Source organism: Aquarana catesbeiana, linkage group LG12 (assembly GCF_042186555.1).
Source record: "Aquarana catesbeiana isolate 2022-GZ linkage group LG12, ASM4218655v1, whole genome shotgun sequence".
Lineage (NCBI taxonomy): Eukaryota > Metazoa > Chordata > Amphibia > Anura > Ranidae > Aquarana > Aquarana catesbeiana.
The window spans coordinates 214,583,104-214,608,725 of record NC_133335.1 but is presented as its reverse complement, the minus strand read 5'-3'; the positions used below and the strand labels follow the sequence as shown (position 1 = coordinate 214,608,725).

Sequence of the window (25,622 nt, the reverse complement as noted above, 5' to 3'; positions counted from 1 at the left end):
AAATTTAGGAGCAACCCTGCCTAGACATCAGGGTGCTAGATCTGTAAGTGGGCAAACTTACAAAATCTGTAGGGGATCAAATAATTATTTTCCCCACTGTATATACAGCACCCTGCCAGCCCCACCCACCAGCCATGATCTGCCTACAATGCAAAAAAGAAGCACAGAGACCCAGTGATAACATCATTAGGTCTAAAAGGGTATGTAATGAAAACAGAATTTTTTATTTAATTTAACTGTAATTGAGATAATCTTTTGATTTTGTTGGGAATTTTCTTTTTACTATGCTGTCAATTTACGCAGCACTTTACACATATATTGTACATTCACACCAGTACCTGCCCTAGAGTAGCTTACATTCTAAGGCTCCTAACTCACATTCATACACATATTAGGCCCAATTTAGGCAGGAGCCAATTAGCCTACCAGCATGTCTTTGGAGTGTGGGAGGAAACCGGAGTACCCGGAGGAAACCCACACAGGCACAGGGAGAACATGCTAACTCCAGGTAGGTAGTGTTGTAGTTGGAATGTGAGCCAACAACCCCAGTGCTGCTAGGTGGAAGTGCTTACCACTTAGCCAATGTGTTGCCCAAGGACATGGTATCTAAACACTGACAGAGGTTCTAGACTTTTACCAGTTTTGGTTGGACACACTCAAATGGGCTTAGAAGGGTGCAGAACAGAATCCTTGTCTTCTGTCATATAAACATATGTTTTGTTTTGTCAGGTATGCGAATCCTTGTCACGCTGCTGCTAGACACCCTCCCGATGTTGGGCAACGTCCTACTGCTTTGCTTCTTTGTGTTCTTCATATTTGGGATTGTTGGCGTCCAGCTCTGGGCTGGTCTGCTGAGAAACCGCTGCTTCCTTCCTGAAAATTTCAGTCTGTAAGTTGGCGAAAGAGGCTCACCAGAGTGTTTTTTTTTTTTTTTTTAATGAATAAATATCGTAGAGAGGGCTGTTATTGATGGTTGGTGGGAGGGTGGGCAGATTTTCTTATATTTCATTTCTCCACCGTGTTCGTTTCTCTGGGACATTCTGTCCCGGAATTTTATTGTAGAGTGAAAGCGGAGCCATTTACCTGTCTGAGGCCATGCGACTCTCTTCATTCCGACAATAAATAATAGTACAAGGGCCGTTCCATACAGGAGCATTAGTGTAATGGCTGCAGTAAAAAATTATTTTCCTGTCTGCAGCCTCAATTTTCAGAGCATTTTAGCAACAAAAACATATTTTTTTTTATATATAGATATCTATCTATATCTATATAGATAGATAGATATATATATTAGTATTGTATATATATTATATTTTATTATATTATAATATATTGTAATTTATTTATAATATATATAATATAAATTTTAATATGATACATATATAATTTAAATTTTCTTTATAATTCATACAGGAGCATTAGTGTAATGGCTGCAGTATATAAAGACTTTCCTGTATGCAGCCTCAATTTTCATTTTGGCAGCAAAAATTATAAATGAAATTGTATATGTATGAATTATCAAATATATATAAATAAATATATATATAAACATATATATATATATATATATATATATATATATATATATATATATATTGTGTATATGTTGCACTGTGCTGATGAAAAACACCTGTTTGTGCTGCCACTTAATATAAATATATATATATATATATATATATATATATATATATATATATATATATATATAGTAGTTAATATGGGTAGGTGACAATGTCAATGATGTAAGGGAGAGAATTTGAGAATTTGGTGGGACTTGACTTTAAGGGTGCCTAAAAGGCACCCTTAAATTCTAAAAGGTACCCTTAAAGTCCCACCAAATTCTCTCCCTTACATACATATTCTATATATTATATAATTATGTAACGTATTTATTTATAATATATATTATATTCATTTTTAATTCATACATATATTTTAAATTTCATTTATGATTTTATTTTATTTATATTATGTATACTGTGTATGTGTGTGTATATATATATATATATAAAATAAATAAAATAATAATAATATAAAGATTAGAGTCATTCTAAAAGATTTAGCAATAGTAAAAAAAATAAAAAAAAAATATATATATATATATCTCAAACATTTTATATTATATAATAATATATACATTAGATTACAGTCATTCTGAAAGATCTACAGTATTAACTTTAAAATTTTTGATTGAAAATGTATACTTTATTTTGCAAGAAAATATACAAAAAACAAATACTTAAACAGGGTACATTCTGTACTGCGACGCAGCGCATAAATACACTACATAACAATACATTGTCAAGCATACAAATAAATTACATTCATCCTGCGGTATGATGCCTAATGTGTTGTGCAGAGTAGTAATACCCCGAAACATCACATCATGCATGACGCCGCATTAACTTTAAAATATATCAAAAGCCCAATTATTTTTTATTTTTTGCATACTGAGGAAAAAAGTTTTATAACCCATGACATTTTTAGCGCTGTATGCATCCCTATTAGGGAGATTTATTCTCTCTATTTGTAAACTCTGTTGCTAAAAGTTAAAAAAAATAAATATAAAAAAAATGTTGAGTTGTCACTAGACCAGAGAGGAAATAAGGATACTTGATCCGGTGACAGCTGAAAAGGCATTTCCCTCTCTTCCTGCTGTATCTACTAGACAGAAAATGAAGGGAAATCTATAATAGGACACAGATGAGTAAAAAAAAAAATTGGCATGGATTTTCATAATCTTCTCTATACGAAATTAAAAAAAAAAAAGTTTTGGCTTTAGGCCGGGTTCACACCTAATTCCGATGCGGCTCACAGCAGGAGTCCAGTGTGTCCTTGTTCACTGTTTCAGGTGCGATTTCAGCCAGAATTCGCATCAGAGCCGCATCGAAGATATGTGAACCGGCTCCATAGAGAGCCAATCACAGTCTCCTGCTACTGCAAATTGGATGCGGAGATCCCACATCCAATTCGCAATAGTGTGAACCCGGCCTCAGATCTACATTATTTTTTTTAACTTTAGCTCTAATTGCATTTTTAAACATCTAAAGCTGCACCTCTTTCAGCTATATTCAAGTTGTAAAGTGCTGTGTAAACTGTTGGCGCTATATAAATCCTGTATCATAATAATAATAATAATAATATACATGGTTGAAATACATTTTGGGCTTGATTTACTAAAACTGGGGCGTGCAAAATCTGGTGCAGCTCTGCAGAGGAGCAAATCATCTTCCAGGCTTTATTGTCAAAGCTTAATTGAAAGCAGAGTTCCACCCAAAAATGGAACTTCCGCTGATCCGGTTACTCCCCCCCTCCGGTGTCACATTTGGCACCTTTCAGGGGGGAGGGGGAGCAGATACCTGTGTGTGTAAACACACAGTTTCCGGTTCTCTGTGGGGAGAAGTGACAGATCGTCTGTTCATACAAAGTATGAACAGCGATCTGTCATCTCCCTTAGACAGCCTCCTCCCCCTTTAGTTAGAACACACACTAGGAAACACAATTAACCCCTTGATCGCCCCCTAGTGTTAACCCCTTCCCTGCCAGTGAAATTTTTACAGTAATTAGTGCATTTTTATAGCACTGATTGCTGTATAAATCCCAATGGTCCCAAAAATGTGTCAAAATTGTCCGACGTGTCCGCCATAATGTCGCAGTCCTGATAAAAATCGCAGATCGCCACCATTACTAGTAAAAAATAGTAATAATAAAAATGCCATAAAACTATCCCCTATTTTGTAGACGCTATAACTTTTGCGCAAATCAATCAATATACGCTTATAATACATATCGGCCTAAACTGAGTAAAAAAAAAATTGTTTTTTTATATATATTTGGGGGATATTTATTATAGCAAAAAGTGAAAAATATTGCTTTTTTTTCAAAATTGCCGCTCTTTTTTTGTTTATAGCGCAAAAAATAAGAACCGCAGAGGTGATCAAATGCCACCAAAAGAAAACTCTATTTGTGGGGGAAAAAAGGGCATCGATTTTGTTTGGGTGCAATGTCGCACGGCCGCGCAATTGTCAGTTAAAGCGGCGCAGTGCCGAATCGCAAAAAGTGCTCTGGTCAGGAAGGGGGTAAAATCTTCCGGGGCTGTAGCGGTTTTAAACAATATGCAGCACTCTGATTGGTCTGCTTGCTGCAATCTCTCCTCCAGTTAATACATGTGCTTGAAACAGAGCCTGGCTGGCTACCAGCCTTGGCCCTCCCTCTCCTAGTTTGAGTGCTGCTGTACAGAAGACTAAATATGAACACACACAGATTCCATTAGCTGTTGCTTTTAAAATACAATTATTCATTTTATTAATTTAAATGTTGCTTCTCAACTTCTGTTTTGCTTTTTTTCATTTTCTACACTCTACCCCTCTTTAGTCCTCTTTCCCTGGATTTGGAACGGTACTATCAGACGGAAAACGAAGATGAGAACCCGTTTATCTGTTCCCAAGCCCGTGAAAACGGCATGCGTTATTGCCGAAACGTCCCAACGCGTCGAGAAGAAGGACTGGAGTGTACACTGGATTATAATTACTACAATAACACCAGCAATACTTCATGTGTGAATTGGAATCAATATTATACCAACTGTTCTGCTGGAGAACACAACCCTTTCAAAGGTGCTATCAATTTTGATAATATTGGCTATGCTTGGATAGCGATTTTTCAGGTGAGTTATTTTTTATATGTACTTTTGTTTTTGTGGCTCCCCAATTCAACACAATGTAACGATAAAGAGACTTTGCAGCCTGTAAGATTATGGTGAGGTGGAGTACATGGAATTAAAGAGAAACTGTAATGGCTTTTATATATACAGTATTTTTATACTTTATTTAAAAAAAAAATATATATATATATATATATTTATACTTTATGTTATTCATACGTTTTTGTTTTTTTTTAACTCAGAGAAATATTGTAAAATCAACTTGAGCTATTGTAAACTGTAATGTCTTTTATATATATTTTTATACTTCTTTTTTTTTAACATACATTTTTTCATACTTTATAAGTTTTAAAGCTATTCTTTCTTTAGCAATTGTTTTAATATTCATATGCAGTCTTTGTTTAAAAATAAACATTTCATGCATGATCTATGATTGTCAGAGCACTATGAGCTAGCTACTGGTTGGACTACTGGTTGGAATCTAAACAGTGGGGACCTTGAGTGGAGATTGTGAACAAGTTTTGCTTTTGACTGTTTAACTTTTTATATAGCCTTTTTTATTCTTTGCTTCCATCAGCCTACTAATTAAGGGGAGTGGGTAATTGGTCACAGGTGCTTGAGGCCTATATAACTTTCTGTAGGAACTCATTGTGAGCCTGCTCATCTTTGAGCTTGCTGGAACTTAGACCGAGTGGAACTGGACTAAGTGGGGAGTTAAAAAACAGTTAAAAACCAGAGTTAGTGGAACTGGACTAAGTGGTGAGTTAAAAACCAGAGTTAGTGGAACTGGACTAAGTGGTGGTCTGCGAGTGCACATGGGTCTGCGCGTGCATGTTGGTCTGGGGATGCACGTGGGTCTGGGAGTGCACGTGGGTCTGGGAGTGCACGAGGGTCTGCGAGTGCACGTGGGTCTGGGAGTGCACGTGGGTCTGCGAGTGCACGTGTATTGTCTTGTTGAGTATTAGTGTCAGGAAGCTAGTTTTTAGGTAATTTGGACAGGGTATGATCACCAGTCCTCATTAAATTAGTAGGTACGATGCCTGGTGGGTGTGGAGATGCGACTTGGTGTACATCTTGAGGCATGTATGCATTCCTTGATCATCCGGTCGAGGGCGAATACTGCTGTGCAAAATGTAAGCACATTGTTTCCCTGGAAGCCCAGGTTCTGAATATGGGGAAGCAACTGTCAGCACTGAGAAGACCCTCGAAACTAAAGGAGAGCCGGGAACGTACATGGCAGGTGCCGACAGGGGCCAGCACAGAGACGGGTGGAGATAAAGAGGTGCAGGCACTAGAAAAGAGTAGATGGGTCACAGTCAGGAGGGGTAGATGGGGAAGTGCCAGGGAGGCCGATCCAGGACTGGAGCATCCCAATAAGTACGCTCCATTGAGTGACATTGGTGAAACCAGTCAGGGACCAGCACTGCCGGAGCTGAGAAACTCTCCTAGCTGCCGGGGGAAGAACTCCTCCAGTGAGAGGAGGGGGGAAGCCAAGGGAAAGGAAAGACAGATTCTGGTGGTAGGGGACTCAATTCTTAGAAGGACAGAGAGGCCAATCTGTAACAAAGACCTGAAGCGCCGAACTGTATGTTGTCTACCGGGTGCTCGGGTTCGGCACATCACAAGTCTGGTGGACAGATTACTGGGAGGGGCTGGGGAAGACCCGGCTGTCATGGTGCACGTTGGCTTCAATGACAAAGTCAAAGGCAGATGGAGTGTCCTAAATAAGGATGAGCCGAACACCCCCCCGGTTCGGTTCGCACCAGAACACCTGAACAGGCAAAAAATTCAGACGAACACACGAACACCGTTAAAGTCTATGGGACACGAACATGAAAAATGGTGCTCATTTTAAAGGCTTATATGCAAGTTATTGCTATAAAAAGGGTTTGGGGACCCGGGTCCTGCCCCAGGGGACATGGATCAATGCAAAAAAAAGTTTAAAAAACTGACGTTTTTTCAGGAGCAGTGATTTTAATAATGCTTACAGTGAAACAATAAAAATGAAATATTCCTTTAAATATTGTGCATTATGTTTCCATTTCATATGTAGTGCATTTTTTATAATAATGACAAATGTTAATGCAAAAACAATCTCATCCGAAACATAAATATTAATTTGTTATATTACTAAGTTACATTTTTTTATGTTTTTTTTTTTTTTTTTTTTTTAATGTCTTCAATATTAACCAAAGGCCCAAACTATCGCATCCTGTTATCCAAATGAAAATAATGAAGACGCATGAATTTGTTGTTTTCCTTATAGTTTCTTTCAGATTTGTTAAACTTCGTTACTATTGTGATTCAGAATTTCACATACATTCAAATCTCTGAATGAGGAAAATTTCCGTCCTTACTAGTACAAAAAAATTAATAATAAAAATGCCATAAATCTATCCCCTATTTTGTAGACCAAACCAATCAATATACGCTTATTGCGGGTTTTTTTACCAAAAATATGTAGAAGAATACATATTAGCCTAAACTGATGAAGAAATTAGATTTTTTTAATTTTTTGGGGGGGATCTTTATTATAGCAACAAGTAAAATATATTGCTTTTTTTTTTTTTTTAATTGTGTCTTTTTTTGTTTATAGCGCAAAAAATAATAACAGCAGAGGTGATCAAATACCACCAAAAGAAAGCTCTATTTGTGGGGAAAAAAAGGACGTCAATTTTGTTTGGGTACAGCGTCGCTAGACTGCGTAAAGCGTCACAGTGCCGTATCGCAAAAAATGGCCTGGTCATTAAGGGGGTAAATCTTCTGGGGCTGAAGTTGTTATCGATCCTGGGTGTGTTGGCGACATACAGTGTGTTCTCATCTATGCTCCACAATTGAGCCACACATACTGTAGCAATGAAAAATTGATATAGGTTCCGACCCTTCCCCACTCTTTGAAAAAAGTATTTTTTAGACTTCAACCTCTGATGCATGTGAAGGTACAGTGGAACCTCGGGTTGCGAGTAACGTGGTTAACGAGCGTTTCGCAATACGAGCACTCGGTTTGTGAGTGTTGTCTCACAAAATGAGCATGATTCAGGCCAAAGCGTGTGCAATACCGTGTTTGGCCTGAGGTGGGGGGGGGGGCGCCGTTCAGAAATGCACAGACAGGCCCGAGGACAGCTCGACTGACCTCAGCAAACCTCGGGAACGGAGTCTTTCCGAGGTTTGCCGAGGTCAGCCGAGGTGTCCTCTGGCCTTTCTGACCATTTCCGAGGCTCTCTGGCGCCCCCCCACCTCTGGCCACATGCGGTATTGCATGCTATTGAAGTCAATGCGGAACAAATTATTTTCGTTTCCATTGACTTCAATGGGGAATATTTGTAAATTAGTACATTTTATTTAATTTATTTACAAATTTGCGAATTTCGACCATAACGAATGACCCAAAAAACAAAAAAAACAAATTAAACGAAAACAAACTAATTAATTCCATTCTATTTGTTTAGAATTATTTGTTATTTTGGATAATTTGTAACTTTGGATAAATTTGTTCCGTTCACTACCAGCCAAATTTGAAAGGAAATTCCAATACCTATAATTTAATAGTTAGTTATTAGTTAGTTAGTTTTTGGTTCTTTAGAATTTTTGGATTTTCTTTCCTATTTTTGGATTTTCAAATTTCTGAATTTTCAAATTTTCGGATTTACGAAGTTACGAATTTTAGAATTTGCAAATTTACCAATCTTAGAATTTCTGGATTTTCAACTTTACGAAGTTACGAATTTTAGAATTTACGGATTTTAGAATTTTCGGATTTACTTATTTACAAATTTTTGAATTTTCAAACTTTCAAATGTACTTATTTGCGAATTTCGACCATAACGAATGACCCAAAAAATGGAAAAAAAAAAAAACGAATGAAACGATAACAAATTAATTCTGTTTCATTTCTTTAGATGCGGTATTCGTTATTTAAGATAATTCGTAACTCCGGATAAATTTGTATTTGTTACCTATAATTTAATAGTTAGTTATTATTAGTTAGTTTGTTTTTCATTCTTTCGAATTTTTGAATTTTCTTATTTTCAAATTTCTGAATTTTCAAATTTCTGGATTTTAGAATTTACGAAGTTATGAATTTTGGAATTTACAAAGTTACGATTTTTTGAATTTACAATTTTACGAAGCTACAGATTTACGAGTTTTAGAATCTCAGAATTTACGGATTTTCGACTTTACGAAGTTACAAATTTACAAATTTTAGAATTTACGAATTTACAGATTTACGAATTTGGATTTACGTATTTACAAATTTTTGAATTTTCAAATTTACTAATTTGCAAATTTTGACCATAACGAATGACCCAAAAAATGAAAAAAAAACAAAAAAAACAAATGAATGAAAACAAACAAATTAATTCTGTTCCATTTGTTTAGATGCAGGATTCGTTATTAACAGCCAAATTTGAAAGGAAATTCCGATACCTATAATTTAATAGTTATTATTAGTTAGTTAGTTTGTTTTTCGTTCTTTCGAATTTTTGGATATTCTTTATTATTTTTGGATTTTCGAATTTCTGGATCTTTGGATTTTTGAATTTGGGAAGTTACGAATTTTCGAATTTACGAATTTCCGTATTTTCTAATTTTTGGATTTTTGATTTTACGAATTTTTGAATTTACGGATTTACGAATTTTCGGATTTACAAATTTTCAGATTTACAAATTTTCAGATTTACGAATTTCGATCATAACCAATGACTCGAAAAAAAAAAAAACGAATAAAACCAAAATGAACACATTTTTCGTCAGTGCACATGTCTAAAGCATATAGCTCATTATACCTTTGTCTTTTTTTTTGTTTGTTTTTTTGTTTTTGGAGCTTTAAACTTTTTCAAGTCTCTAGCCAAGAGGGAGCAGAAAAATAAGAATAAGAAAGGAGCCCTAACAAAGTCTTTGGTTTGGTAGCCTGCTCTTACCACCTTGGCCCCGGGTACATACCAGGGCTTCCTAGATCCTAAATAAATTTCTAGATACTGAAGAGGTGGAGGCACAGCTGGAGTGGAGAGAGGCAAAACACGTGCTCTCTACACATCACACACAATCTCTGCATCGAACGTGTTGAAGGCACGTGTCCTCTCCTCTCTTCTCTTCTCCGGCTGTTTCTCTCTGCCCTACTTAGATGACAAATGGACACTTTCATTATAGCAGTGTGTGATATCAAAGCTGCTTCTCATTAATATATAAAGACATACAGGATAAATAACCTCCCGTGTCTCACCCTCTGATGCATATAAGGAAATGTATATTGCATCAAAGCATCAAATAATTTAGAAGTCTACTGCAGCAAATCCGGGGAGGACTTCTACATTGCACTTGAAAAGGTTTGAAAAGGTTTCTCTGGAGGCGCACAATATGCATTTCCTATGTATGAACTTTGACGCAAGTACATTGGAGTGTACATTACAAGTATCTTCACGAGTCATTACAGCAATATACACCCGGAACCCATTGACATGTTCATAATTTAACTAAGAGCTGTAGCCAAAGGCAGATATGGCTTGTAAAAAAAAAAATGTGTTAATTCGGAAATATTCGAATTAACGAAAACCACAATTTTTCTGAATATTCGTAAATTCGTAAATGTGAAATTTGAAAATTTGAAAATCTGAAATAATAACTAACTAATAATAACTTAACTATTACTAATTATTAAATTATATATTATCATTATGGTTGAAATTCGTAAATTTGAAAATTGTAAAAATTGTGAATATGTAAATCCGAAAATTCGTAAATCCATAAACGCATAAATTCTAAAATTCGTAACTTTGTAAAGTCGAAAATTTGAAAATCCGGAAATTCTGAGATTCGTAAATCCGTAAATTTGTAAATTAGAAAATTCAGAAATTCGAAAAATTGAAAATTCGAAAATTTGAAAGTACAAAAATTCAGAAATTCGAAAATCCAAAAATAAGAAAGAAAATCCAAAAATCCGAAAGAACGAAAAACTAACTAACTAACTAATAATAACTAACTATTAAATTATAGGTATTGGAATTTCCTTTCAAATTTGGCTGTTAGTGAACGTAAGGAATACGAATTTATCCGAAGTTACAAATTATCCAAAATATTGAATGCTGCATCTAAACAAATGGAACGGAATTAATTAGTTTGTTTTGGCCTCAATAGTGTTGTTGGGGTTTTTTTTTTCGTTTTTTGGGTCATTCGTTATGGTCGAAATTTGTAAAATCGCAAATTTGAAAATTGGAAAATGCAAAAATCCGTAAATTCGGAACTTCATAAATTCGAAAGTGCGGAAATGTGAAAATTCGGAAATTCGAAAGAATGAAAGAAAATCCGAAAATTTGAAAGAACGAAAAACTAACTAACTAATAATAACTAACTATTAAATTATAGGTATTGGAATTTCCGTAAGAATACGAATTTTTACGAAGTTACGAATTATCCAAAATAATGAATGCCGCATCTAAACAAATGGAATGTAACTAATTAATAATAATAAATAACAATAATAATAATAAACATAATAAACTTTTTATTATTATTATTTATTATTAATTAATTCCGTTCCATTTGTTTAGAATGCCGCATCTAAACAAATGGAATGTAACTAATTAATAATAATAAATAACAATAATAATAATAATAAACATAATAAACTTTTTATTATTATTATTTATTATTAATTAATTCCGTTCCATTTGTTTAGATGCGGCATTCGTTATTTCGGATAATTCGTAACTTTGGATAAATTCGTATTCGTTACGTTCACTAACAGCCAAATTTGAAAGGAAATTCCAATACCTATAATTTAGTAGTTAGTTATTATTAGTTATTTAGTTGTTCTTTCGAATTTTCGGATTTTCTTTCTTAAGTTCGGATTTTCGAATTTACGAATTGCAATCATAACAAATGACCCGAAAAACGAATGAAACGAAAAACGAATGAAAAAAGGAGTTTGGATCACCCTTAACCACGTATTTCCAATATCGGCTGTCATGCCCAGGACTTTTTTTCAGGGGGAACACGGGAGAATGCATTTCTGGCACCTGCGGCATGTATGTAATGGCAAGGGGTGCTGGGGGGGGGGGGGTGTGCTGGAAGGTCTATTGATGTTGGCTGCTGCTTGGGGGGGATCTATTGTTCCTGGAGGGGATCTATTTTTGCACTGCGGAGGTCTATTATTTAGTAGTGCACCGAAATGAAAATTGTGGTGGCGAAACTGAAAATTTAGGATGCACTTGGCCCGAAAACCGAAATTGACGGTTTTAAGTAAATAGATATATTTTTATAAATAATTGTATTATATTTGACTTATTAATCAATAACATGAATTGAAATGAAATGAATGTGAATTTATTGTCGGTCATTATCGGCATGTTTTGTTAAAAATCCTGCTTGCTGCATTTTTTGTGCATATTTGGTCAGTTTAAAAAAAAAACGCACCAAAAACGCACATCCCCATTGAAATGCATTGAAAAGGCAGCAAAAACGTATCAAAAATGCACCCATGTTGCATTTTTGATGCACTTTTTGAGTCACATGACCTATGAAAAACACACCATGTACAAGATAAAATTGCAGTAAAACCACGGCTAAATCATGGCAACACCATGGATGTTTTCCGCAGCCATTATTGGCACTTTTTTTCTTTTGGCACAACTCTGAAAACCCTATTTTCGGCCGAAATTTCGGTGCATCACTACTATTATTGTTGCTGGTGGGGAATCTTTTGTTGCTGGGGGGATCTATTGTTGAGAGAGAGGCCTATTGTTGCTGGCTGTTTGGGGATCTGTTGTTGCTGGAGGGCATCTATATTTGCGTGGTAGTTTATTGTTGCTGGGGAGGTCTATTGTTGCTGGTGGGGGAACTGTTGTTGGTTGAGCTAAAGTTGCTGGGGGATCAATTGTTGCTGGGAGGGATCTACTGTTGAGGGAGTGGTCTATTGTTACTGGCTGCTGGAGAGTCTATGGATGCTGGGCGGATTCTGGGAAATCTATTGTTGCTGGGAAGGGTCTATTGTTGCTGGCTGCAGGGGATCTACTTTAATAGACATTCCTTTCGTTGCGAATTCGTTTTTTTTTTTACGAATTTCGCCAAATTCGTTAATTCGGACAATCCGAATTAACGAAAACCTGTTTAACAAATTTTTCTGAATATTCATAAATTTGAAATTCGAAAACCCGAAATGTAAAAATCTGAAATAATAACTAACTAATAATAACTTAACTATTACTAACTATTAAATTATAGGTATTGGAATTTCCTTTAAAATTTGGCTGCTAGTGAACGTAACGAATACGAATTTATCTGAAGTTATGAATTATCCAAAATAACGAATGCCGCATCTAAACAAATGGAACATAACAATAATAATAATAAACTTTTTAATATTATTATTATTAATTTATTCCGTTCCATTTGTTTAGATGTGGCATTCGTTATTTCGGATGATTCGTAACTTCGGATAAATCCGTATTCGTTATGTTCACTAACAGCCAAATTTGAAAGAAAATTCCAATACCTATAATTTAGTAGTTAGTTATTATTACCGTATTTATCGGTGTATAACACACACCGGCGTATAACACGCACCCCAAGGAGGGAAGTTTAAGGAATAAAAACTTTTTTTTTTAAAGAAATCACTTTGAAGCAAAATAATGGTCAGTGAGCAACAATGCAGCCTGATTAGTGCCCATCTACAGCTTCAGTGCAGCCTGATCTGTGCCCATCTGCAGCCTGATCTGTGCCCATCTGCAGCCTGATCTGTGCCCACCTGCAGTCTAATCAGTGCCCACCTGCAGTCTAATCAGTGCCCATCTGCAGTCTAATCAGTGCCCATCTGCAGCCTAATCAGTGCCCACCTGCAGCATTGTTCGGTGTCCATCTGCAGCCTTGCCGTTATATATGCTGCCATCGAGGGATAGGTGGGGACAAGTGTTGCCGAAATAGAGCCGGATCTCCTGTGGACTCGGCTCTGCGTCATGCCCAGTCCCGCCCCTTGGCCCGGATCCTATGATTGACATAGCACCGGTCCAATGCCGGGATGTCCATGCTAGGAGCTGTCCAGGGGGCGGGACTAAGCGTGACTGCGAGCCGAGTACATAGGAGATCCGGCTCTATTTCGGCAGCGCTCGTCCCCTCCTTCCCCTCGATGGCAGCCTATGTCGGCGAATAACATGCATACACAAATTTCCCCCAATTTTAAGGGGGAAAAAGTGCGTGTTATACACCAATAAATACGGTAGTTAGTAGTTGTTTCGAGTTTTCTGATTTTCTTTCTTATTTTCGAATTTAAGAATTGCGATTATAACAAATGACCCGAAAAACATATGAAACGAAAAAAAATTCATTTTTGGGGCAGTGCACATGTCTATACTTTACTGCTTTTATTATTATTATATCTTGTATTATTCCATACAAATTACTTATCACCACAAAATGATAGTTGGTTCTGTATTCTCTAAAAGAAGCGGTACTGGGAGGTGGGTAGGGGGTGGAACCAAGGGATGCTACTCAGAGGTGGGTAGGGAGTGGAACTAAGGGATGCTGCTCAGAGGTGGGATGCTGCTCAGAGTTGGGTAAGGGGTGGAACCAAGGGATCTTGCTCAGAGGTGGTTAGGGGGTGGAACCAAGGGATGCTGCTCAGAGGTGGGTAGAGGGTGGAACCAAGGGATCTTGCTCAGAGGTGGGTAGAGGGTGGAACCAAGGGATCTTGCTCAGAGGTGGGTAGGGGGTGGAACCAAGGGATGCTGCTCAGAGATGGGTAGGGGGGCGGAGATAAGAAGTGACTCAGAAGGAAGGTGTTCCTGCACCTATTCTCTGAGAAAAAAAGCCCTGGACATACTAGTATGTGCACTGAATCATATCTAATGATGTGAAACACCTGCAATGCTAAGGCTCAATTAACACCATTGCATGGCAGCCATGCACAATAAAATGCATGTTTTACCACGTGTTGCTAAAACATACAATAACAAAAAACACACATGATAGAGTGAAGAGTATCGTGGTGCAGTTCATCTTAAATGCCACTCAAGTGCACCTATCTAGTACACAACACAAAACATGGTTTTTAGATGTTCAGATGTGAACCAAAAAAAAACTGAAGGTCCAGTAAATCATTTGTTGCGGTGCATTGTAAACCTATTCAGAATGAGTGGACTTCCTTACTACAACGCATCTGCAGTAATGCACCACAACATTGCAGAACTCTTAAGGTTATCACCTTTTTTGGAAAAATGCTGGCCTATTTCCTGTTTTTTTTTTTTTCCAGTAAGAATATTTATTGCAATTTCTGATACAAGTACAGGTTATGTATTTAGTAGAATACATCCACAATGTTCCTGTTAATAACATTGGCAAGGAGTCCCGCTTTTTGACAGGCGATGGCACTAAAAATGCTTCCGATAGCCAGAGACCACATGATCTTTGTCTAAGGTTCACTTAGAATAATAACCTGATTTAATAGAGTTGACATGTATGCCTCGTGATTCTTCTGAAATGTAGATTTGAATAATAGGTCAGTGCAGGGACTTGAGAACCTGACTTTTAATTTATAACTGTGGTTGGAGTTATCTAAGTAAAAGAGCACTTGTATAAATTAAAAGTGAGATTCTTAAGTCCTTGCACTGACCCATCGTATAGCTTTGGAATTCTTACTCAATATTCTAGGACACCCAAATTGTACCTATGTTTGTGTCTCCACTCCTGGATTCAATGTACAATGCTTGAATGATCCAGTTCATATATGTTTAAATTTCACTTGGGCTGAATTAGAGAAATCTTGCTTGCTAAACAATGTAGATGGAGAAATCTCCTCTGTATTCAGAATCTCATAGGATGCAACAATTCTAAACCTGGCTCCTTCAGTTTTTCAGTCCCAACATGGCCAGCCATGGCCTAAATTTTGGATGACTTAGGAGGACATAGCTGTAATTTGTGGCATGTATGGCCAGTTTAAGGCTCTTAGAAGGAACATTCCATGTCTTAGACCAGTGTTTCTCAGCCTTTCTTCAGTCAAGGTACCCTTTAAAATTCTGCACACCCCATTCGAAAATGTAAAAAATGTAACTAAATAGTTTTAATGCAGGGTTTCTCAACCAGGGATCTGTGGAATCATAGGGTTCTTCCAGAGGTTGTTAGGGATTTCAATTTTTGCCTCTCAGATAAGTTCCCTCTGACACCATTAATCTTTTAGCTATCTGTAAGGGGGTAATTATTCCCAATGGCCACAAGTCTAAGGAGCATTCTTGCCACTGACCATCACACTATGTATCATGAGGTGTAGATATAGTAATTTTTAGCAGGGGTTCCCTGAGACTGGAAAGTTATTTTTAAGTGCTCCTCTGTGTTGAAGAAGTTGAGAAAGGCTGGTTTAACATAACAAAGCAACATCCACACATGTAGGACACCCATTGTTGGAGGTGATTTATTCCTCCAAAGCAAATACACCTTTACACACTGGTACTGACTAGTATTCAATGTTTCTCTTCTCCATCAGTTTCTCCCCCTCACTCAGCTGATGTGACCCCAGTGCTGATGGAGAGGGGCAAACAAGGATGCCTTATTATCCAATGAAGTAATTGGTTGTTGGCAGGTGAATGGTATTCATTGTGCACCGTTACAACCTTCCAGCCGCCAGCTTATATACAATTTTGGGGCAATGTTTAGGTGTTTTGCCAAAGAACCCCTGAAGAAACCTGAAGGCACTCCAGGGTGCCTGGGCACCCTGGTTAAAAAAGGCCGTCTTAGACCACCGTTGGATGTTGGAGCCCCCTAGGTAGAGTACAGTTGCTGGGCGCAGTATAAGAAGTAGAAATTGTTTCTCTGATGCACAAGTCATAGGTTGGTCATAGTTCTGCCCAGGATTTTGCTTCTGTACCCAGGATGTGGATCCCTCCTGAATCTGCAGGAGTGGAGCAGAGGCACCCTACCATATCAATGCTGCTCCCTCTCTTCTCTATTGGTTGCAGGCAGATACAAACTTTCTGAGCCTAGATGAAAAATATCTTTTGACACTAACATTTTTAGGCATAGGACACACCCTGGTCACGCAACTCATCCCTGCTTCCATTATTTCCTATAGGAAAACAAGAACACCAAAAAGACTTTACCTTCCCAATACATTCACCAATACAACTTTAGAAACAGTATAAGACCACATTTACAAAACACTAGTAATATCTTAAAATATCTGTCCTTGTTAATCAAAATGTGATACATGTAACAATAAAAACCTTTTTTTGGCAATTAAATAATATATTAGTATATACAAACCAATATAGGCAAATGTAAAACAAAGTCTGTCAGCGGCATTTGAGTTTAAAAGAGTGACTGTACCGTAAAAATAGGCACAATTAGTAGCTATGTTAATGCAGACCAGCAGTGCTGCTTATATTTGGCTTATGGTCTTTATGGGGACACCCAGGAGATTCTAAATAAATCCTGGAGGCTCTCCAGCTATGCTTATTTTATGTTGAATTTTGTGATATTTTTTCTATTTCTCGGTTAAACAAGGCTTTTACGGTGTTGAAATCTGTACTGGGGCTTTGATGCCATCTAGTGTTGTGCATGTCAAAGAGTTAAAGGTATTTAGCTGGTACCAGATAATGTCCAATTTCCTTGGGGCCTAGGGGTACTGCACTCAGTCATGTTACCTATAACTCAAGACCATCTGGTTTGAAATTTAACAGATTAAAAATACATCCTAATAGTGGAACCTAAGATAAACACGATTGCTCGGTAGTGAGCAGTCCTGCTTCAAAGGCTGCTGTCTGCCTGCTGCATGCTCTTCCCAACCTTGGTTTTGTCGCACAATAGAAAAACACACAGGCGGGTTAGTTGGCTTCCTCTCTTATTGGCCCTGTATGTGACCCATGTAGGGGTATTTGATATTAAGCCCCTCTCTGGCTTGCAACCAATCAGACACTTTTATTTTCGTAACTCTGCTAGATGATGGAGCACCTGGAAGCCAACTGACCGGTTTGAACAATGCTGTCTCTGATTTTAATATATTTATTTTAAAGCTTAATTTGTTGACATGTCTGAGAGAAAAATCTCAAACAGTCTTTAAAACTGCTTGGTAATCAATCAGGTTCAAGATGATATTGTCCTTGTGCTTCGTTCTGAAGCAGTTTTCAGGGTTCTTCTTCAAGCAGCCAATGATAAGCAGGGCCAATTGTTCTTCTCACATTGCTAATAGAAGTTTCTCTCTTTGTCTTTCAGGTGATAACTCTTGAAGGCTGGGTGGACATTATGTATTTTGTTATGGACGCTCACTCCTTTTACAACTTCATTTACTTTATTCTTCTAATTATTGTAAGTTTCCTTTTTTGTATCTTGTAAGGGTTAGAATCAAAATGCATGGATTGGGTCTTATTTCTCAAGGTGTCAGTATAACAGCCAGGCAAATAACCTAACAGTTTAATTTTGTAAGAAACACACATATATTCTCATATATATATATATATATATATATATATATATATATATATATATAGCTACACAGTATCTCACAAAAGTGAGTACACCCCTCACATTTTTGTAAATATTTTATTCTACCTTTTCATGTGACAACACTGAAAAAATGACACTTTGCTACAATGTAAAGTAGTGGGTGTACATATTGTGTAACAGTGTACATTTCCTGTCCCCTTAAAATAACTTAATTCACAGCCATTAATATCTAAACCTGACAACAAAAGTGAGTACACCCCTAAGTGAAAATGTCCAAATTGGGCCCAAATAGCCATTTTCCCTCCCGAGTATCATGCGACTCATTAGTGTTACAATAGTTAGATAAAGAGTTTCGCCGTGTCAGAAATAACAGTGAGTTTGCCACATCCCTGTGCGTAAAGGAGAAAAAGGGTTTGCCCCCTCCCACCCCCCCGAAAAATTATGGGACTTTAAATTGGCAAAGGCACTAGAGATTTCGTGAAAAATTTGTTGTAATTTATTACATAAAGGCAAAAAGACTATGCTTAAAAAATCATCTACAGGTGATGATCAATAAAAAAAAAACACTGACAAAAGACAATAACATATATAACAATGTCTAGTACTGAAAATCTATTGATACATATACAGAGTGGTATCACTCCCATGTCCGGTAGTACTTTCTAGTGTGCAACATCCGGGGTAAGTTCTATCTGTACCCAATGCATTTCAGGCTCAAAGTCCCGGATCAGATGGGTGGCAAGATCAAGAACCAAAAAATGGCGGTATTGTAGCAAGGCTACGCAAGTATATGGTTATCAGTAGATGACAAGTATAAAGGTTTCGTATAACCTAGTACCTTGAAGTATTTTTAACCAGTGGGGTATGATCAGATCAGCTGGTCCTTCTGATAGAAGTTTTAGAAAAGGTACAGACAAGCAGCTTGTAATTTTAAAATGAAGATGAGAGAGTGAGAGCAATAACAACAAATGTAACACACCTGCTCCCCATTCACACATGAGACCTTGTAACACTAATGGGAGAAAATGGGTTTGTGCCCCTGGAAGATCAACATGGCACCTCATGGCAAAGAACTATCTGAGGATCTGAAAAAAAGAATTGTTGCTCTACATAAAGATGGACTAGGCTATAAGAAGATTGCCAAGACCCTGAAACTGAGCTGTAGCACGGTGGCCAAGTCCATACAGCGGTTTACCAGGACAGGTTCCACTCAGAACAGGCTTCGCCATGGTCGACCAAAGAAGGTAAGTGCACGTGCTCAGCGTCATATCCAGAGGTTGTCTTTGGGAAATAGAAGTGCTGCCAGCATTGCTGCAGAGGTTGAAGGGGTGGGGGGTCAGCCTATCAGTGCTCAGGCCATATGCCGCACACTGCATCAAATTGGTCTGCATGGTTGTCGTCCCAGAACGGAAGCCTCTTCTAAAGATGATGTACAAGAAAGCCCGCAAACAGTTTGCTGAAGACAAGCAGGCTAAGGACATGGATTACTGGAACCATGTCCTGTGGTCTGATGAGACCAAGATAAACTTATTTAGTTCAGATGGTGTCAAGCGTGTGAGGCGGAAACCAGGTGAGGAGTACAAAGACAAGTGTGTCTTGCCTACAGTCAAGCATGGTGGTGGGAGTGCCATGGTTTTGGGCTGCATGAGTGCTGCCGGCACTGAGGAGCTACAATTAATTGAGGGAACCATGAATGCCAACATGTACTGTGACATACTGAAGCAGAGCATGATCCCCTCCCTTCGGAGACTGGGCCACAGGGCAGTATTCCAACATAACGACCCCAAACACACCTCCAAGACGACCACTGCCTTGCTAAAGAAGCTGAAGCTGAGGGTAAAGATGATGGACTGGCCAATCGTGTCTCCAGATCTAAACCCTATTGAGCATCTGTGGGGCATCCTCAAACAGAAGGTGGAGGATCGCAAAGTCTCTAACATCCACCAGCTCCGTGATGTCATCATGGAGGAGTGGAAGAGGACTCCAGTGGCAACCTGTGAAGCTCTGGTGAACTCCATGCCCAAGAGGGTTAAGGCAGTGTTGGAAAATAATGGTGACCACTCAAAATATTGACACTTTGGGTTTGGACATTTTCACTTAGGGGTGTACTCACTTTTGTTGCCAGCGGTTTAGACATTAATGGCTGAGTGTTGTGTTATTTTGAGGTGACAGCAAATTTAAACTGTTATACAAGCTCTACACCCACTACTTTACATTGTAGCAAAGTGTAATTTCTTCAGTGTTGTCACATGAAAAGATATAATAAAATATTTAGAAAAATGTGAGGGGTGTACTCACTTTTGTGAGATACTGTGTATATATATATATATATATATATATATATATATATATAATTTACCATATATGACAGTTTTACTTTGAAAACATAGTATAAACTGAATTCCACTTTAATGCAATGTCCTAATCTCTTGGTTTTTTTTTTTAGATTGGATCATTTTTCATGATCAACCTTTGTCTAGTCGTCATAGCTACACAATTTTCCGAAACAAAGCAACGGGAGAGCCAGTTGATGAAGGAGCAAAGGGTCCGCTTCCTTTCCAATGCCAGTACATTAGCCAGTTTCTCTGAGCCCGGCAGCTGTTATGATGAGCTACTCAAATACTTGGTCTATGTGACCCGCAAAGCCAGCAAACGGGTAGTCCAACTCTACAGAGCGGCAGTCTTCAAATTTGGGTTAAGTTCAAGTCCTGCAGTAAAGATCACCACTGAGAAGCCCAACCGCAAGCATAGGAGAAGAAGGTCTTCTATCCATCATCTAATCCATCATCACCACCATCACCATCACCACTATCACCTGGGAAATGGGAGCTTGCGAGCACCACAGGCCAGCCCAGAGCTCAGCGAAGTGGAAACCAGTTCTCCTCATAATGGAACTAGATTAATGTTACCCTTTCCAAGCACCCAAGCTTCGCCCATTGCTTCTGCCTCTAACACACAATCCATTCATAGCATCTACCATGCTGATTGTCACCTTGAACCTGTGCATTGCGTGCCTGTGTTTCCCCAATCTGGCTCTGGTACGGCCAATCCGGAGGCTGTCCAAAGGAGTATTGCAGGGAATAAAAACTATCCTACCGTACACCCAAGTTTATCCCATGAAATGCAAAAGAAGACAGAACAAGCAGAAGAGACAGAAAACCCTTTGATCACAAATGACCCCAGCTTGTATACAGGGCCAATGTATAATTCAATGAACAGGCTACTAGAGACCCAGAGTACAGGTATGGGCATATAAAATAATGCTTTAAACTCTAGATTTCTTATATGTCTTGGGATTGCTGACAGAGGAAAAGAAAACCACATCCCCAACCTCTGTTGCTTTCTTTATTAATGGCAGGCAAAAAGGAGCCATGGGAATCTCTAAGCCATTTTTCATGTTCACTGCTCAGAGTGGTCCATCTTAAGAGTACCATGGTAATGGCCTGTGGGAAAAAGTTATGGAAATCCACATTGCAGTAAGATACAAGAGTGTAAATCCATATCTGAAGCCCAATTTAATTCTCTGATCTTCAAAACATTTGAATGAATTCCATGATTAGAGTTTTTCTGCTGCAGGTTCCAGGAGCTGATGATCAGAAACACCATTTAATCCCATCATCTAATCTTCTAATCCTACGAGAGAGTTAAGAAACCAGTGGACAATTCAGCCCACTAGGATCCATTTCTCTCAATTTTGGGTTGGCTGACACCTTATAAAAAGGTCATAGTTGTGTATTACCATTTTATAGACTTTTGTAAATGTTAGCGCATAAGGCAGAGTAACTGTGGCCAAGCTGGGAGCTGGGAGAGACCTCCTTGCCAGGGGTGCAGAATGGTATGAGAAGCTGCTGACAAATCTGGTCAGTGTCTACCTAAAACTGATTTATCACCTTGCTTGTTTCTCCATATACCTTAATGCAGAATGGAACAGGAACTGGGTGATCGTATTTGCGAGGCAAGGACATTCATGGCTGTTGTAGCAGTTATTGGGCCAAGGTTTCAGTGGTGAAGGATCAGTGTATCCTCCCCAAGGTCCTTAGAAGTTGTGGGATGCCAAGGGGTGATAGAAGCTTTTATCTTTCCATAATTGGTTGAACTTCCTATTGAACAAAGCTGTTAGCCACTTTAAAACTAAAAATCCTACCTAAACACCGGCAACACAAGGTGATTGCCAATACCATTATCACAAAGCAAATCCCTCAGACAAGGACTTTGCTCTGGTGAATGAATGATGCCGAATGTTCCCACTTTTCCTAACCTTGGAGAGTTCTCATTCAACCAAGGGGCATATATTCAGGGCAGGACTTAGAGATTTTGAGCCCTTATTACCAGAGGTGTAACTAGAACCTTCCCCAGGGCCCTTCCCTCTGAGCCCAGGACCCTTCCCACTGATCCTAAAGCCCTTTACTCCCATTGTGGTGTCCTTTATTATGGTCTCACAGCGGGACCCTTTCCTGCTGTCTTGGGGGCCTCCCTACGGTGGCAAAACGCCAGGGCCCGGTCGCAAGTGCGACCTTTGAAACCCTTGGTAGTTCCGCCACTGCTTATTACAAAATTCAGTGACTAAAAGATAAGAAGGGTTGACACTAGGTCCTCCTAGATATATTAAGAAGCTGATGCGTGGGAAATTTCAATTTAGGGCAGACAGATCCATGAAATTACCCGGTTCCTTTTTGCTTGAAGTACTTTTATATGGTTGTATTATTATTTGATCATGATTCAGAATTTATAAGTATCAAATGTAAGTCTGATGACATCTGGATAATGCCTTACCCTAAAGTGGATTCGGTCTTTTATTTTTTTAATACACACCAGGTACCTGGGAAAAGCCATCATTTTTCATGTCAACCATTGTTGGTTACAGTATGTTTTACAAACATAAAAGCAGGGGGTTGACTGGTATTGCATATATCATCTTATTCTAAATTAGATTCATTACCTTCCACATTACTTTGTATTATGAAGGCACAAGTAGCTGACTTCACCAATGACCTTCCACAGAGGTCCTGCATGCTTTGTCTTGGTACAAACATATATGATCTCATCCAGATTGCAGCTATATGCATGCTACTGAAACACACCAACATCTACGCTACCATAATAACAACCTGCAGCTTCTGCTGTCCATGTGCATTATTTTATGCAACAATATAATGCTTAATATTAATATTTCCAATATTTTAATACCATATAAAATGTTTGATATATCATACATAGAGTTCAAAGATCTCTCTACCATAGCTGCATATCTCTTTTCAAAATTATGTGATTTTTGGTATATTGAACTAAATATGTAATAGCAAACAATACCTGCTTAAACTCCCACCTCTGGTTGTTGTAGTACAATAAAGAATGACTAACCTTCCATTTTACTTGATTTAATTATATTGTTACTTAAATTCAAAAGCTTGACCCAATTGACCCATGATGAAAGTGTGCTGCATACTAATTCCAGAGCAGTAAACCTGGAATTCTTCAGCTTCACTCTATGTAACATTACTCAAGAGCTATATGTGGCCCAAGGGGGCAGTTTCCATCTCTCACAAGTATTTTGGTTCAATCTTGTTTTATTAAAGTAGTTTCAAACAGAAAATACAGGTAGAGAAAATACATAAAGTATAGGAAGTATACTGTAGAAATTATAACGTGTGAATTGGCGAGCACACACAGCAGTCGCTGGCAAGCAGATTCAAGTTCAGATAATGGCATTAAAGGGCTATTAGAAAATAGACTTTACCATCTTGGATCATCTAGGAGAAAACTTATAAGGCATCAACCGGACTAGAGAAACCATGCAGTATCCTGTATGGTTTATGTATTGGAGGAGAACATACCGTAGTTGGGAAAAATTGTCAGTTAGGATGATGTGAAAGGACCATCTTTTAGCAAAATAAAGGTATCAAACTGAGGGCAGTAAAAGAAGGAGAAAAGGGAAGGGAGAAGTGTATGTGAGGGAAAAGACAGCAACTAGGGTCATGGGGAAGAGAGGGGAGGTCAAGGCACTCCATCATGGCTAGGTAGAGGTTAAAGAGGACTAGGTAGAGGTTAAAGAAACTTTCTTCACCCATTCCTGAAACGCAGCCAAATAACAGAACATAGACCAGGAGGTCCCTGTTTTACTGAACTGTTCTTACCTGCCATTCTCCTGCGATAGCATGCGTTCCAGGTCTCTGATGGAGTCAAGTTCAATTGCCCATTTCACAAGAGGAGGTCTTTTTTAGGAGATTTGAAAGGGCCAGGAATCATGGAGAGGTGAGCCACCATAGGAGTTGATGGGATATGGGTGTCCATGAGTTTGCAGTATAGATTTAAGATCCGTGACCACTCTCACAGGTTTTTTGATTGGTGTCAAGTTCTCATAAGCCTGGACCTCGTGGACCAAAATGAGCAATACAAAACCTCTTCAAAGATGCCCCATATGACCATATAGGCGAGAATGTTCATGGCTGCTTTTTAATGTTTATAAGGAATTGTTTTTCACTGGTTAATTGTGTTCTTAGGAATCTGCAAGGGATCGTGTAAAATTCAAGCTGCCAGTTCGGAAATCGAGCCCTTAGATCCAGAAGTGTGCTCTCGCTGCAAGGAACCTGAAGCCCCTGATAATGATGATGTGGATTCTGACAGTGATGGGGCCTATGAATTCACACAAGACACCCAATGCAGCGAGAAAACTGAGCCACCCAAGGGGAAGACGAGGAACAAGAACCCCAACAAGCTGCTGAAACTTTGGAAGATGGTGTGCGAGACCTTTAGGAAGATCGTGGACAGTAAATACTTTGGCCGTGGAATCATGATTGCTATCCTTATCAACACTCTGAGCATGGGGATTGAGTACCATGAGCAGGTAATGTGCTTTTCTATTTTTTTTTCTTTAAAATGGTCAAGTCTTGTCCTCTGCCACATGATAAAGGTGTCGGGTCTTCCCAGATTCTAGTTTTCATACCATCACTAAGTATATTAGAACTCCCCTACGTCCATTGTTTGTATATACTGTATGTATTGGCGTATAACACGACTTTTCACCCTGAAAATCGGGTGCAAAAAGCACGTGCGTGTTATACGCCGATACGTTAATTTTAGCTGCCTCAGAGAGGACAGGAAGGGGGCGGGACGAGCGCTGTCAGATTACATACAGTGAGAATCTCCTGTTTACTTGGCGGCCTCTGTAATAGGAAGTCCCGTCTCCTGGGCCGCCATTGGACCACTGTTCTGTCTATCATAGGAGATTCTCACTGTATGTAATCTGTCGGCGCTCCTCCCATCCCCCTTCCTGTCCCCTCTAGGCTGCAGATGGGCATCGATCAGGCTGCATTGATGGCAATGGTGAGGCTGCTGCATTGAAGGCAATGGTAAGGCTGCTGCATTGATGGCAATGGTGAGGCTGCATTGAAGTGGACTGATCAGGCTGCATTGATGGCACTTGTGAGGCTGCTGCATTGATGGCAATGGTGAGGCTGCATTGAAGTGGACTGATCAGGCTGCATTGATGGCACTTGTGAGGCTGCAGATGGGCATTGATCAGGCTGCATTGATG

At 38.6% G+C, this 25,622-nt stretch overlaps 1 protein-coding gene across 6 annotated transcripts in view; it reads left to right on the top strand.

Annotated features, from left to right (window-relative positions):
- Positions 1-25,622, top strand: part of CACNA1G (calcium voltage-gated channel subunit alpha1 G) — a 345,931-nt gene that overhangs the window by 215,242 nt on the left and 105,067 nt on the right. For all 6 annotated transcript variants that reach the window (XM_073606661.1, XM_073606662.1, XM_073606658.1 and 3 more), the window contains exons 5-9: positions 730-889; positions 4,375-4,666; positions 17,858-17,950; positions 20,535-21,330; positions 24,589-24,932. In XM_073606661.1, the coding sequence (XP_073462762.1) occupies positions 730-889; positions 4,375-4,666; positions 17,858-17,950; positions 20,535-21,330; positions 24,589-24,932 (1,685 nt within the window). The remainder of the gene's footprint in view (positions 1-729; positions 890-4,374; positions 4,667-17,857; positions 17,951-20,534; positions 21,331-24,588; positions 24,933-25,622) is intronic.